At 40.5% G+C, this 17,328-nt stretch overlaps 1 protein-coding gene across 1 annotated transcript in view; it reads left to right on the top strand.

The window, feature by feature from the left end:
- LOC136861223 (UDP-glycosyltransferase UGT5) overlaps positions 1-17,328 on the top strand; it is a 106,613-nt gene that overhangs the window by 16,302 nt on the left and 72,983 nt on the right. Inside the window, exon 2 of the mRNA XM_067138807.2 lies at positions 15,564-15,810. Coding sequence (XP_066994908.2) covers positions 15,564-15,810 — 247 coding nt within the window. The remainder of the gene's footprint in view (positions 1-15,563; positions 15,811-17,328) is intronic.

Below are 17,328 nucleotides of genomic sequence, written 5' to 3'. Positions count from 1 at the left end.
TTTTCGTACTTCGAACAGAAATGTTATGGAAACAAGAACAAAGTGATTTCTCGCTGTAACTTCGTCCTGGACAAGGATTTTAATTTATGCGCTAATTAGTTTTTTAATGGTGTGGAGATTTGCTTTCTTTAACTGTGTTAGGAAATATTCCAATATACGGTATGTATTTCTGTGTGCCATTTTTGTATTCCGAACAGGAAAACAAGAGCAAAGGGACACTATCATTTCACGAATTCTCTGTAGACCAGGACGAAACTACGGCGTGGCTAAAAGCAGGTAGTACTCTCATCTTAGTTTTCCGTTTCTACTTCAGGTATTTACCTTCGTTCTTTCTTTCTTTCTTTCTTTCTTTCTTTCCTTCCTTCTTTCTTTCTTTCTTACTCTGTTTACCCCTCCAGGGTTGGCTTTTTTCTCGGACTCAGTGAGAGATCCCACCTCTACCACCTCAAGGGCAGTGTCCTGGAGCGTGAGACTGCGGGTCGGGGGTTACAGCTGGGAAGGATGACCAGTACCTCTCCCAGGTGTCCGCAACTTCTATGCTGAACAAAGGCCTTGTGTTGGGGATGGGAAGATTGGAAGGCACAGACAAGGAAGAGGGAAGGAAGCAGCTGTGGTCTTAAGTTAGTTACCATCCCAGCATTTGCTTGGATGAGAAGTGGGAAACTATAGAAAACGACTTCGAGGATGTCTGAGGTGGGAATCGATAATGCCCTCTACACAGTTGATCTCCCAAGGCTGAGTGGACCCTATTCCAGCCTTCGTACCACTTTTGAAATTTCGTGGCAGGGCTAGTAATCGAAACCGGGGCTCCGGGAGTGGCAGCTAATCACGCTAATCAGGCATTTTTACCCATGAATTTTCTTTCATAGAATAATCCTTTGGGCGGTGTCGTATTTGCCATATGGCAGCAACACAACACATTTTTATCCAAGATATTCTGAAATTTAACATTTAAACATTGACAATTAAGAATCGCTACTGCTATGATGGTAAGGCCAACGTATGAAGTGTTGTTACCTGACCAATGGGGACGATGACCTAGATGTTAGGCCCCTTTAGACAACAATCATCATCATCATCATCGAGCAGAGAACAGTTTACAATTTATTTACTCAAAATACTTTCCTCTCACTGAATTTTATTTAAATGCTTCACCCTTTTTCGCTATTTGTTTTACGTCGCACCGACACAGATAGGTCTTATGACGCCGATGGAATAGGCAAAGGGCTAGCAGTGGGAAGGAACCGTCCGTGGCCTTAATTAAGGTACAGCCTGATGTGAAAATGGGAAACCACGGAAAACCATCTCCAGGGCTGCCGACAGTGGGGTTCGAACCCACTATCTCCTGGATGATAGCTCACAGCTGCACGCCGCGTGGCCAACTTGTTCCACCCTTCTGCATTTCAAGTAAAAATTATTGTCTGAATTTAGCACGGCGAACTTGCCCGGTATTTAATATTGTAGTGAAAGGTATGGATGAAATGTAATCTGAAACTATATATATTTAAAATAAAGTTTAAACATGTTTGAGTCAAAATATTTGTTATGCATACAACGAATATGGAAAAAGGAAGACTTCTGTGTATTGTCCAGCCCCCTTCCTGAGAGCAGCGCTTGAAGAATGTTAAAACTCTAATTGAACAATGACTCTTAATCTCAATATTAACATCAGAAGATAAAAGTATTGTGGTAAGTTCCGCTATGTATGTAAATGCCATGATAATGAAAACGATTACTATTATTCCTCACAATTAAGGAACTTCAGTTGGACTACTCCATACTCCGCGACGTTATTTTGGCACATATCAATGAAAGTAGCCTTTAGGATTAATCATTTTAACAATATTAGTCAATGTAACATACTATTTTATTCCCTAAATTAAGATACATCGGCAATCAGAGTCAAAATCAGAACGTCAGCTGGACTAAGTCATCTCCCCGCAGTTTCATTTCACGACATCATTTTGGCAAATATCAACGAAAGTAACCTTTAGGATTAATCATTTTAACAGTATTAACCTATGTAACATTCTTCATAACTCTAAATTACGATAAATCGGCAATGAAAGTCAATATATTTTCCATAAAGAAGTATGCATTTCTACCGCAATTAGGTCGGCCGCCAGCGCCACGTGTCGAGCTGTGTAACTACTCCGATTACAGTGCGTGGACCCTATTGTCAAGGCCGGTAAGGAGCTAGCTAGAGCGACGCATCAAGTCGGCCGTGCCCTTAACTTGCCTCCACACACTTTCAGTTGGATTTAAAGAACAATGGTACGGAGGTAACCTTAAAACTTGCCTTCCGGATCGCAATGCGATATCATCGTTAAGAAGTAGCGGACCGAGCTCGATAGCTGCAGTCACTTAAGTGCGGCCAGTATCCAGTAATCGGAAGATAGTGGGTTCGAACCCCACTGTTGGCAGCCCTGAAGATAGTTTTCCGTGCTTTCCCATTTTCACACCAGGCAAATGTTGGGGCTGTACTTTAATTAAGGCCACGGCAGCTTCTTTCCCATTCCTAGACCTTTCTTATCCCATCGTCACCATAAGACCTATCTGTATCGGTGCGACGTAAAGCAAAAAAAAAGAAGAAGTAGTAGCGGCCACTAACCTCGTCATATTTTCGAGAGTACTACCACGATTTGCGTCACTAAACCTCTTAAAAACTTTGAGAACACACCGTTTTTCTCCACTTCTCAATGCTTTTCCCTTCTTATGCTTTACGTGAGAAGGGCCGGCCGGGCTCACCCATCTTCACTCCACACGGAACTTTCACAAAGGTTATGTAACCGTAAATTAAAACAGTTAACTAAATCCTAAACACCAAGACAAAGACAGACTACCATTTTAATTAATGACGATATATTACTAAATATTAGCACGAAATGAACTCCTAATACAGGGATCTTTATTTATGCTTGGCAAGGACGTTCTCGCTGGACCTTGGTCTCCGATGACTGGCCGCTACTGGCCGCTGGCGTGCGCGGTTCCCGGCACTTCTGCAGTTGCTGAGAGCTGAGCCCCGAGATACTAGGGTGTTCAACGAAGCTACTGCGTACTGTATGTCGTATTGTATAGTGTTTTATTGTGACTGTGTATAGTGCTGTAATGTATGTGAAATATTCGTTACGTGAACGTGTATATCTGCAGAAAATTGCAGAAAATTGTGCACTAGGACAAGACAAAAGTTTCGAGCGAAATTTCCAGGGAGACCCATTCCTATCAACCGGACAATAAAACACCTGGCCAAGAGATTCAAACGTATATGTTCAGTAAACAATGAAAATAGACGTAAAGGTCGTTATCTCCTTGGTGAAGCGTATTTGGTTCGAGGATCATAAGTAAAAATCTGTGGCCCCCTCGTAGCCCATATTTAACGGCATGTCATTCTTATTTGTGGGGAATGTTAAAAAATGTAGTTTATGGGAAGAACCCTCACACACAATATAAGAGCTGCAATTCATCCATCAGTGCTGAAGAACTTGGTAGGGTAACCGCAAACTTCATTAGGAGATGCCGATTATGTTTGGCAGCGCATGGGGAACATTTTCAGCATAAACTGTAAAAATGGTGAGTAAAATGCATGATAATGATTTTGAGCATAAGCTGTGAACATGGTGAATAAAATGCATGATAATGATTTTAAACACCGTATTCTGCCGTACATACGCACGCGCGGTGGCCGGCAACTGAATCGTCACTGGCGGCCAAGGTCGAGCGAGAAAGTCCTTGCCAAGCATAAATAAATACCCTGTAGTATGTGAAGTCACTAGCGTGCCAATACCACCCAGAACACAGCAGTGAGCAGATAGCACATGCGTTGTATTTTAGCTTAATGACCGCTACCGAATACTGCAATGGCTGTTCCACTTTGACATATCGCCCCTCTCAAAAGCACTTTAATGCACGAGTATCAATTATAAACTGAAACTAAACAGTTTTTAAAAAGTGAAAAGTGAAGATAAATTGATTTAAGATGACGTACACAACTTTTACGCGGAAATAACAATACTTAACTCATGTAAAGTATTTTTAACGTTTTCCAAGAGATAGACAGTACCACCGCATTTACCACATGTTTTTTGTGTTTATTTTATCTCCCAGGTTATTTGAGATAGGGTATAGTTAAAGGCGTTTGAAGCAACAAAAAGCCTACAATAAATATACATTAGGTCTATCGCGCGCAAGATCTGAATATGTTTTAGAAGTAGTAGTATTTTCGATTTGTGATTTATTTAAGCGTCCATATATTGAAGGATTGTTTAATTTTACTTATAACGTCTTGTTTTAACCAGCTTTGGTTTTGTGAAAGATGTTGGAAAAAACACCTGTGGGGACCTGTATAATAGAGAGTGGTTAAAAGTTCCTTTCAGCCGTTGTGCATACAGTGACAAAGCTCAAATTATGAATATGACAAGGCCTACGCCTGAACTGCAAATGTGTGCCGATAGGAAGGAAAACAGCGTGAGTATACACGTCATTTTACACCACCAGACTACATATGATAGATGGAATTTGTTGTCTGGTAGTTCTAAGCTGCCTAAACTGTATTCCTGTCCATGTTGTTATTAATTCGTGAAGATAGTCGGGAAAAGATGAAATCCTTTCCCACGTCAGTTCAAAAATATGATAAATCGAAAGCTCACGTTTGCATTTGATGAATTTTGCAAACTTTTGAAATACAAGAATATATTTATAATTAGAGATAAACAACACGTTCTGAATACTGATTTAGAAAGTTAAACTAGTATTATTTCTTGTCATACTTTCTTTCCATGGTGCACTCTTGTTGTTATTGTTGTTGTAGGGTAATTATGGTTTAACTTCACTTTATTATCACTTATACTATTAAGCTAGTAGTGAGCTCAGCCTATACTATTGTAAGCCGTAGTGTTAAGTTGTGTGTGAATTTGTATATGATGATGCTGCATTTAGAATATTAAACTAGTAGTTTTTCTTGTAATATTTTCTTTCCATGGGATTGCTTGTTGTACTCTAGTCATTTCTTTGTTTGTTTGTTTGTTTGTTGTTGGTAATTGTTAACTATGCGTTATTATTACACTACTGTAAGCGACCATTGCTGCCGGGATATTTCCCATTTGCGATGTATTTGTTAATAATAATAATAATAATAATTATATATATTATATATATATTCGTTTACGGCCATTAGAGACCACGTTAGATAACAATTACGTGTTTCTGGAAGCCTTCCTCACAGCCCAGAACTTCAGCATCCTCTCTCTGGCAGCCTGTCTTCTTTCGTCCGTCCACCCACGGTTAAGTTTTGGTTCGTCATGGAATCCCTGAAATCTGTCGATCACTGACCTAAACTTTGTTCGGTTTGAGATGTCTTCCGAATTTAGTCCCACCTGTCTGAGATCCTTTCTTACCTCCCTGAACCATTTGTCCGACACTTTAGGTCTGCTGTCTAGTATTGTGAAAATCCTTTTCGTTAGTCTCTTCTCATCCATTCTAAATAAATGCCCATAGAATTTAAGTCTCCGTTTTCTCATGGACTCAGTTAGCCTTTCATTGTCTCGGTAAAGTTCTTCCCTTCCTCGCAGCCTATACTGTCCATCCACAATCTTTGGACCCATTATTTTGCGAAGGATCTTTCTTTCAAATTTCTCAGCTTCTCTCAGTCCCGCTTTTCCTGTCATTTGGAGGCATTCACTAGCATAAAGACATTCCGTTTTAATCACTGTGTTGTAGTGCCTTAGTTTAGCTCGTCTGGAGATGGTTTTCTTCTTGTATATAGGATATGTCCTACGAAAAGCCGCAGCCATTTTCTCCCGTCTGGTGTTGTTTGCTTCTCTTTCATTTGTTTTCAATTGCACTATTTCACCCAAATACTTAAAGCTATCAACTCTTTCTATTTTACCGTGTTCTGTCTTCAGGTACCGAGGGGCTGTTTTGATGTTTGTTATATATTTAGTTTTTTCGAAAGAAATCTGTAGTCCTGCTTTTTCTGCTTGTAGTTTTAGTACATTCAGCTGTTCTATTGCTGTGTCAGTATTCCTAGATAGCAGCGCAACGTCATCAGCAAAGGCAAGGCAATTAATCATGACACCACTTTTTGACCCTCCAATGTATACTTGGTTAAGTAATCCTTTTCTGTCCAGTTCTTTTTCCCACTCCCGGATAATCTTCTCCAACACACAGTTGAAAAGAATTGGAGACAATCCATCACCCTGCCTGACTCCTGTTTTAATTTCGAACTGCTTGGAGTTCTCTCCCATGAACTTAACTTTCGAATGTGTCCCAGTTAAAGTCTGCTTAATAATTGCTGTTGTTTTGGCGTCAATTCCAAATTCCACTAATATATTGAATAGCACTTCCCTGTCGACTGAATCATACGCCTTTTTAAAGTCTACAAAAACGACTACCAGATCCTTTGAGAGATGATTCTCTAGTACACGTTTCAGACTCCAGATTTGATCAACGCACGATCTTCCCTTCCTAAATCCCGCTTGATACTCGCCTAGTTGATGATCCACTTGTTCCACAAGTCTCCTCTGTAGTGCTTTAGAGAGTGTCTTATAAGTTACAGATGTGATGGAAATGCCGCGGTAGTTGTTAGGATCTGCTCTATCACCTCTTTTGTGTAGAGGATGAATGATAGCATTTTTCCAATCTTCAGGGATTACCTCCATTTCCCATATCTTTTCCATTTCTCGCCTTAAAATTGTTATTGCGATTTCTCCACCACTTTTCAGCATCTCTGCTGTGACAGAGTCTTCCCCTGCAGCTTTGTTGTTCTTTAAGTCTGTAATTATTTCACAGAGTTCTTTTTCGTCAGGGGGTATTGAGTTTTCATTCCGTTGCTTTGGATCCTCTTTTGGCCATTTATTTTTAGGTTTTTCACAGTTCAACAATTTCTCAAAATATGTAGCTAATATCTCACAATTTTCATTCTTATTCACTGCCAATTTTCCATCTTCCCTTCGAAATCCCACGGTAGATGGTTGATATCCATGTATGTGCTCTTTAAAGGTCCTATAAAAGTTTCTGGTATTGTTCTTCTTAAATTCCGTGTCAATACTTCGAATTTCTTCAGATATTTGATTCCTTTTGGCTTGCCAGAGGATCTTTGCTGTCTGTTTGCGTACCTCTTTGTATGTCTCAAATTTATCTTCTGTTTTATCTGCGTACCATGTTTTATAGGCTGCAGCTCTCCTATCAATTGCTACATCACAGTCTGTAGTCCACCATCGGTGTCTGCGAGTTCGTCGCAATGGTGCAACATCCTTAGCTATATTAGCCATATTCTCTCGAATATCCTCACAAGTCTCCCTTTTCTTCTCCCGCATACGTCTTTGAAAGTCGTTTCTGTTTTCTTGAAGTTTTTCATGGTTTACTTTTATTGACGCATTCGGAGAGAGTCTCTTCTTGTTTAGTGGTAACGGCTTGAATTTTATGCGGGTCAAGAAGTGATCAGAGTCAAGATTGGCTCCTTTCCGTACTACCACATTCATAATTTCTTTAGTGTTTCTCCTTGAAATTGCAACATGGTCCAGTTAATATTCACCTAGGTCTTTCCGTGGAGCGCACCACGTTTTCTTTTTCTTTGGCAGTCTTTTGAAGTACGTGGACATTAATTTAAGATCGAATGTCTCACATAAGTCAATAAGTCTCTTCCCATTCGTATTTGTTCTGATGTGAGCTGGATAACCACCTACTATTTTTCGGAACTGACGTTCTTTCCCAACCTGTGCGTTGAAATCACCCATCAGAATTTTGACATGATTGCTTGGCGTCTTTAGCAATTCATTCTCCAATTGATCCCAGAATATTTTCACCTTATCAGGATTGTTTCTGTTGTCTTCATTTATGGGGGCGTGTGCATTGAATAGTGTGTATCTCTTGTTTGCACATTTCAGTGTTAGAGTGGAGAGACTATCAGAAGGAGAAGAGAAGTCCGTTACGGAGTCAATAACCCTTTTGTTTACACAAAATGCTGTGCCAAGTTGCTGCAGATTTCTTCCAATTTTTCGTCCAGGTTTACCCTTAAAGATTCTATAATTTTCTGAATCAAACGTATTAATATCAGTAAAACGCGTCTCTTGCACTGCTAGTATTAGAATATTCTGATTTTCCATTTCATCCAAAGTCCGTTTTAATTTCCCCGTCCTAAGTAGAGTCTGTATGTTGATAGTTCCAAAATAGTGATGTTTCTTTGTCCTTAGATTTTGTTTTAGGTTAGTCGTGTTTGTCGTTAGTACGTCATCAGTCTGGCTACCAGATGGCTCCGACTCCATCTTGCATGTTGGTACAAGCTCCCCAGAATCCGAAGGCTTGTTTGCGCCGCCTGGTGCGACGGTGGATTTCCATTGCTGGGTACCACCTGGGGTAGTTTTCCTTGAAAGTGTTTCCATCATGCATAATGTTACCTCATGGTAGTGCTTGGTGGGACAGATTACTCTGTCCGTGGTTAGAACTACGGTTGTTAGCCGTAGAGCCAGTTCTTCCGCCCTCTCAGCCGTTGGGAAATATCCTCATCCGCCATCGAGACCGTTGACTGCAGACCTTTTTGCCTCAGTTGATCCGCGGGTGTTTATTTGGCTAAGCCTTATTCACACCTGTCCTGCATATCTACAGGAACATTCCCTATCAGCCATATGGGACGCGCCGTGTCGGGGTTGAGGCCCCCCGCCCCAGTGTCTTCCGTGAAGTTATGCCAAACACTTACTCAGTTCAGTGCGTGACCCCCACGGAAGCTAACCGGGCACGGAATAATAATAATAATAATAATAATAATAATAATAATAATAATAATAATAATAATAAAAATAATCTTGTAAAAGAATCGCAAAACTTTACTGCGTATTCGATTTCTCGCAAAAACCGCAGTGCTTAACACTACGGCTTACAATAGTATAGGTTGAGCTTACTACTAGCTTAACATTATAAGTGATAACAAAGTGAAATAAATCTTAATTAACCTACAGCAACAATAACAAGAAGAGTGCAACTAGCAATTCCATGGAAAGAAAGTATGACAAGAAATACTACTAGTTTAACTGTCTAAATCAGTGTGCAGAGCATGTTGTTTATCTCTAATTATAAATATATACTTATATTACGAAAAAATGAAAGTCTTACTGGCATATAAGAAAACGGACTAAACCAAGTTATTCCTGAAGTACAGTATTAAAATGGACAACATTAACTGTGACAATACCAGCAACCTCAGTATCTGTAGAAAGAACGTTTGCTGAAGAGGATAAAGTCATACTGCCGTTCAACGCAGACACAAGAACGTTTGTGCGATCTGGCATTAATGTCAACTGAAATGTCCTTTCTTCAGAAACCTTGCAAGCGGCTCGACTACAATGTCAGTGACGACATCATCAAGGAATTTTCATCGCAAACCAGACGTCTCGACTTGACATATAAATAAATAAGATTTTAAAAATGTAAGTTAATGTTTAGTGTATTACTGGGCTGAGATCTTCATTGTTTCACGCGTCTTCGTCGATGCGTTTGTTGTCTTTCGTTTATACCGGGTGGGCAAAATAAAACCGACCCGGAAACTATTTCCAATAGGACTGATGCGGAACTGACTCCTGTTAATGAATATCACGAAAGATGCCGGAAATGACCACGTCTGAAGAAATGAAAAACTGAGGATCTAAAAGTCCTGACTCCACATCACTCAGAAACCAGCGTCAGAACTCAACACGCGAAGGTTCGTCTGAACGCTTTAATGCAAACACAACAGTACATTTGTAAGGATTTAGAAAATAGAACAATTACTCACCGAGGCTACATACAGGAAAATAAGAAACCCTACAAACTGCATTAAGAACAAACTGCACAGACTAGTAAAGAATACCAGTATCCCAGCCGAAATACAGAAGTAGCTGATCTCCTCAGACCCCATACCTTCTAAATTGTATGGCCTCCCTAAAACCCATAAAGAAGGCATACCATCGTGAGCGCTATAGGATCTCCGAAGCACGATATCGCCCGTTACCTAGCCGGACTACTCCAGCCACGTACAGGACACACTGAAACCTACATTAAGGACTCCCGACATTTCATCCAGCTCCTTAAGGACCAATCAATCGAAAGTACGAACTTAATAGTAAGTTTTGACGTCACGTCACTTTTCACCAAGGTGTCACTAACAGAAGTATTTCCGCTATTATACCAGAAACTTATACCTGTCAACACTAGCTAAAGAATGCCTTAATGCACTTATTTCTACTTCAGCGGGGAGTTCTACGAGCAGACAGAAGAGGCAGCGATGGGGTCGCTGCTCTCTCCAATAATAGCAATCATGTATATGGAACACTTCGAACAGAAAGCCTTAGTCACATCCATCCTGAAACCGAAATGTTTTCTCCGTTATGTGGATGACACGTTTGTGATCTGGCCTCACGAGAGCAACAACCTGCAGCTATTTCTCGACCATCTCAACTCCATTCACGTAAATATTCAGTTCACCCCCTGTGGGTGGGGGACGCAGACGAAGACTACACCCACGGTATCCCCTGTCTGTCATAAGAGGCGACTAAAAGGGGCGAACAAGGGATGATTATATTAGAACCATGAAACTCCTTGTGATTGATACCACCACGCGTGGAACACTATGGATCGCTTTTCCTTGCGCGTAGTACCACTATGTTAGGTATCAAATAGGTTTGTGATTAGTAGCACTATACGAGCGACACCATAGGATGACGAAATCCATGGTTCTGGCTTGCCTATGATTAATACCCACTATATGAGGAACAACACTGGATAGTACGAATCCCTGTGGTTAGTACACTAAGGTGATGAACAGCATAGGTTTGTGTTGCCTGTCAATGGCCCCGCAATGTGCGAAACACAGTAGGTCTGTAATACATGTGCGAATTTCATTACCTGTGAGTAGTACCATAATGTGTGGAATACCGCGAGTCTACGCTACTCTTGATTAGTACCGCAACATGACAAATACCATGGTTCTACTTTTCTAGCAATAAGTACCATTATGAGGGGCCGATGACTTGGATTTTGGACTCTTTTCGACTACAAGCATCATCAATTCAGTATCATGCTATAGAAACAGTCCCTTGGTCAGTAATACTATTGTTTTACGCCAGCTTCTGTGCATGTGAGGCACTGTGGGTCGGTTCCACTGATCGTTTTAAATTCACGTCCATCCATCCATCCATCCATCCATCCATCCATCCATCCATCCATCCATCCATCCATCCATCCATCCATCCATCCAGTCCGTCCGTCCGTCAACCCGTCCATCCGGGTTTTTAATTTGTCATTTCATTTCGTACCATTAGGGGCCGATGACCTAGATGACCAAGCATCAATCAAGCAAGCATATTCAGTTCACCATGGAAATCGAAGTAAACGGAAAACTACCGTTCTTGGATGTCCTAGTAAATCGCAACATCAATGAGACTCTGAGTCACGCAGTTTATAGGAAACCCATACACACAGACAGGTGTACCTGCACGCCTCTTCTCATCACCACCCATCATAAAAGCGGGTTGTTCTAACATCACTGGTTAACAGGGCCATAAAGATATCAGACGCAGAACGCCTCGAAGAAGAGAAGGAACACCTCACGAGAACCCTCAGAAGAAATGGCTACTCGCTCAATAACATCCGACGAGTCTTTAGAAAATCAGAAGAAAACAAAGAAGAGGCCGCCGTACGAGAAAACAACGGGAAACAAGAACTGACCCGCCAGAAAACAGCGATACTTCCATACATTAAAAACAATACAGACAAGATCGGCAAGATACTGGCCAAATACGACATAAAAACCATCTATAAGCAACACCGGAAGCTTGCCCGTTATCTGCCACCAGTAAAAGACGCAATAGAACTGCAGGCTCCTGGAGTATACCACATTGAATGTAGCTGCGTAAAGTGCTATGTTGGTTAAACAAAACGTCTGATCTCCACCCGCCTAAAAGAACATATCCGTCACACCAAGAATCAAAACACAGATATTTCAGCGGTAGCCAAGCATTCCTACGAAACAAGACACGGAATACCATTTGAAAAGACCAAGATCCTAGCAGCTATCCCTTTGGAATCTGGAAAGGAAAATCCGCGAGGCTATCAAAATCAAGAAACATCCGAACAATATGAATTTAGAAGAAGGATATAGAATCAGTAATTCTTGGATGCCTATCAGACATAGATTAGGACATTCAGACCACAACATAAACACGTAGGTCGAACCTCCATTACGTAACGTAGCGGGCAAGTCCCGCTACCCGACTGTGACACATACCTTCCAGAATTCTCACGACACAGCCAGGGAGCTTACGTCAGCCAGAAAGGCTAGGGTATATAGACTAAAGTCAGGAACCACTCTTTGTAGTGTAATTGCTGCCTGGGAGACTGATTTCCTCGGATCGAGTATGGGTATTTCAGTCGCCTTGACAGAGAATACTGCAATGTATTCGAAACGTCGGCAAACTGTACGTAATGTACAGAAAACAACAACACGGTTCAACCCGGAAAATAAACTAAATAATTGTACACACCGTGGTAGCTTCACTTCTCTTGTAGTTCTTTTCTTGTGTGAGGGTTGTTCACATACACTTTTCCCTTCAGCATCCCCCACAGGTAATAATCACAGGGATTTAAATCAGGAGATCTAGGGGGATAATGTACCACACGATCTTCGAAAACTTCCCGTATTACCTCCATAGATCGATTAGCAGTGTGTGTCGTCGCATTATCTTGCATAAAGTAACCATTACTCCTTTCTTCTTCCGTCAGCTCTTGAAATAATAGTCTGAGAATGAGGTCTGTATATCGATCAGCATTTATTGTTTCGCGGAAAAATATAGGCCCTATAATTCTTCGAGCACTTAGTGCGCACCAAACTCCTATTTTTACATTATGAAATGGACGGACATGCAGCTGGTGGGAATTTTCTGTACACCAGTAGCGACTGTTTTGACTATTTGCATAGCCACTTAAGTGTAGCCATGCTTCATCACTATAAAATAGAAGTTCTGGGTCAACATACCCAACGTGAACTGACTGAAGCAACCAGTTACAATACCGGACCCTAGCGAAACTGTCAGGTCCTCTTAAATATTGGGCAGGGGTGAGTTTGTACGGTTTTGCTTTTAACAGTTTTGTTGCTTTGTGGGCTGAATATAATGACACATTAGCTTGTACGGCGAGACGCGACAGGGATTTTGTTGGAGTTCTTTCCAAGAGAGCTCCTATTTCGTCAAGCTTTTCCTCTGTTAAAACGATTCGTCTGCTGCGTGATTTCTTGCAAAGAATGGACCCGATGGTGCGTAAATTTTTTACTAATTTAAGTACCGTACTCCTATGGGGGGGGAAGGATGCCAGGAAATTTGCGAATGAATCGAAAGCGGCGTTCTGTATAAGAAGAATGGTTCGCATAACACAACACAATGAATACTCGCTGTTCTACTGTAGGCCTATACATCACTCGTTAAACACACGATTGGTATTGCTACAGAAACTACGCTATTTTAAAGCGAACACCTTGAACACGCTACCAATACCGCAGATGAACTGAACTATTGCTGTGAAGCGATGGTTAACGCTACCGTACTGCATTAGATCATCTTAGCCGGTCATGAAGCAATATATCTCTCGACAAATGAGTCACCCGGCTGCGCTATCGTCTTCCGTGCGTGTTCCCCTGACACACGGAACAAGCCATAAAAAGACCCTGTTTTATATTATATTATATTCTATTATATTATATTATATTATATTATATTATATTCTTGTTTTCGAATGGGTCTACTATGGACCACGTTAAGCATCATTCATTTACGGTTCTTCCTCTTTCGATCGGCCCAGTACATCTTCATCCTTTCGGAGTGGGCTTCTTTACGTTCTCGTGACCAGTTGTTGCCGGTCCGTTTTTTGCTACTTTGATCTTGGAATCCCTTAATTTTGTTGATGATTTTTCTGTATTCCTGTCTGTTGTATACTACCTGCTGTGATATATTATTTTCCTCCATATCCTCCTTGACCCCTTTAAGCCAGTTAGTTTGTGTCTTCCTGTTCTCCATGTATTCCAGAATTCGCTTGGCTGTTCTCTCTGGTGACATTCTTTTAATGTGTCCGTAGAAGCAGAGTCTTCTCTTCTTGAAGGATGTTGTGATTTTTTCGGTCCTTTTGTATAGTTCCTCATTTGGTCGCAGTCTAAATTCTTGACCCACTTTCCTGGGCCCTAGTATCTTCCTCAAGATCTTCCTTTCTGTCTTTTCAATGTTTTCTAGTAAGCCCTTCCTGTTCAGTGGAATACATTCGATCGTATATAGACTTTCTGGTTTGATGACATTGTTGTAATGTCTGATTTTTGCAGTGAATATTATATTATATTATATTATATTATATTATATTATATTATATTATATTATATTATATTATATTATATTATATTATATTATATTATATTATATTATATTATATTATTGTCCTTCGAATTGAGCCTCTATGAAAGGGCCTTTCCGTCTTCTGTCTCCACCATAAAACCCTCATAGCTTTTCACCATCCTTCTGAAACTAACCCTGTCACTGATTTTATCCTTCGTAATGGCCACCTCTCTCAGATCTTTCTCACACTCTTGGAACCATCTCAACTTAGATGCCTTTGGTTTTAGAAAATTCCAGATTTTCTTTGTGAGGCGGTCATTATTCGTATGGAATATGTGCTCATAAAACAGCACTATTCTCTTTCTAATTGTTGTTGTTATCGGTTCAGTTTTCCTGTATACTTCTCTATTGGATTTCAGTAGAACCTGCCCGTCAATCCATCTGGTGCCCAAGATTTTCCGCAGTAGCCTACGTTCTCTTTTAAGTAGTTGATTGACTTGTCCTTTCAGATTCACGCACAGGGTTTCCGAGGCATATAAGTATTCTGATCTGACAACAGTGCAGTCTTAATTTGACTCCGAAACTCAGCATCTTCTTATTATAGATGTTTTTAGTCAATTGGAACGCTCGCTTTAATTTCCGCATGCGGATATTCGTTGCTTCGTGTTATAGCCCAATCTCTTGCATTGTTTCACTCAAGTACTTAAAAGTCTTGACTCTTTCAATCTTCCCATGGCCTGTTAACATCCATTCTGGACCATCAATGATGTTCGTCATGTATTTCATCTTTTCAAAGGAGATTGTAGTCCCACTTTTTCTTTGCTGTTTTTTGAAGAAAGTTTATCTTCCTGATTGCTGAACTGATGTTGTTGGCAAGTATGACTAACATGTTTACAAACGTTATGTTATGTTATGTTAGGTTAGGTTAGGTTAGGTTATGTTAGGTTATGTTATGTTATGTTATGTTATGTTAGGTTAGGTTAGGTTAGGTTAGGTTAGGTTAGGTTAGGTTAGGTTAGGTTAGGTTAGGTTAGGTTAGGTTAGGTTAGGTTATGTTATGTTATGTTATGTTATGTTATGTTATGTTATGTTATGTTATGTTATGTTATGTTATGTTATGTTATGTTATGTTATGTTATGTTATGTTATGTTATGTTATGTTATGTTATGTTATGTTATGTTATGTTATGTTATGTTATGTGTTTCTTCTTGTTTCTTTGACAGATGAGTGGAGAAAGTTGCTGGTGGAAGGCTGCCGTCCTCTTCGTTATCTTGTCAAGCAGTCATGCTGCCCGTATTCTGGCAGTTATTCCCATGCCTGTCAAAAGTCACAGCATAGTGTTCTTATCACTAATGGAAGAGCTGGCGGCAAGGCAGCACCAAGTGACAGTTATCAGTTACTTTCCTCAGGAAAAGCCACGGCCAAACTATACTGATATTCCTCTCGATAAGGAGAAGCTGAAACAGTTTGGTGAGTGTCCACAATATACAGCTACAACAAAAATTACATAACTTATGCCCGAATACACCATTCTCGATCAATATAAGGCGTTACAAAACCACCACTGCTAATCTCTGGTTTCGAAACCACGGGGTTTTCGCTATTACTCCCCTCAGAAGTAATCCATACATACATTATCATTTTCGACTGTTATCCCATTCAGCGTTCAGTCTGCAAACCTCTGCGAATTTACTAAACGTCGCCACAATCCTCTATTTGCACCTAGTGCTGTGGCCTCATTAGTTCTATATCTCTTATCTTTAAATCGTTAGAAACTGAGTCTAACCATCGTCGTGTTGGTCTCCCTCTACTTCTCTTACCCTTCATAACAGAGTCTATTATTCTCCTAGGTCACCTATCCTCTCCATTTGCCTCACATGACCCCTACACCGAAGCCGGTTTATGCGTACAGCTTTATCCATCAAGTTCATTCCTAAATTAGCCTTTATCGCATTCCGAGTACCCTCCTGCCATTGTTGCCACATGCTTGTACAAGCAATCATTCTCGCTACTTTCATGTCTGTTACTTCTAACTTATGAAAAAAGATATCCTGAGTCCACCCAGCTTTCACTCCCGTAAAGCAAAATTGGTCTGAAAACAGACCAATGTAAAGATAATTTCGTCTGGGAGCTGACTTCCTTTTTAAAGAATACTGTTGATCGAAACTGCGAGCTCACTGCATTAGCTTTACTACACTTTGATTCAATCTCACTTACTATATTGCCATCCTGGGAGAACAGACAACCTAAATATTTGAAATTATCGACCTGTTCTAGCTTTGTTTCACCAATCTGACATTCAATTCTGTTGAATTTCTTACCTACTGACATCAATTTAGTCTTCGAAAGGCTAATTTTCATACCATTCTCATTGCACCTATTTTGAAGTTCCAAGAGATTAGACTGCAGGCCTTCGGCACAATCTGCCATTAAAACCAAGTCGTCAGCATAGGCCAGATTGCTTACTACATCTCCACCTAACTGAATCCCTCCCTGCCATTTTATACCTTTCAGCAGATGATCCATGTAAACTACGAACAGCAAAGGTGAAATATTACAGCCTTGTCTAACCCTTGTAAGTACCCTGAACCAAGAACTCATTCTATCATCAATTCTCACTGAAGCCCAGTTGTTAACATAAATTCCTTTGATTGATTTCAATAATCTACCTTTAATTCCATAGTCTCCCAGTATGGCAAACATCTTTTCCCTCGGTACCCTGTCATATGCTTTCTCTAGATATACGAAACATAAACACAACTGTCTATTCCTCTCGTAGCATTTTTCAATTACCTGGCGCATACTGAAAATCTGATCCTGACAGCCTTTCTGTGGCCTGAAACCACACTGGTTTTCATCCAACTTCCTCTCAAGTACTGATCGCACCCTCCCAAGATGCCAGTGAATACTTTGCCTGGTATACTAATCAATGAGATACCTCGATAGTTGTTGCAATCCTTCCTGTTCCCTTGCTTATAGATAGGTGCA

This window comes from Anabrus simplex, chromosome 1 (assembly GCF_040414725.1).
Source record: "Anabrus simplex isolate iqAnaSimp1 chromosome 1, ASM4041472v1, whole genome shotgun sequence".
Taxonomy (NCBI): Eukaryota; Metazoa; Arthropoda; class Insecta; order Orthoptera; family Tettigoniidae; genus Anabrus; species Anabrus simplex.
The sequence above is the reverse complement of the archived record's forward strand: the minus strand, read 5'-3'. Positions and strand labels throughout refer to the sequence as shown.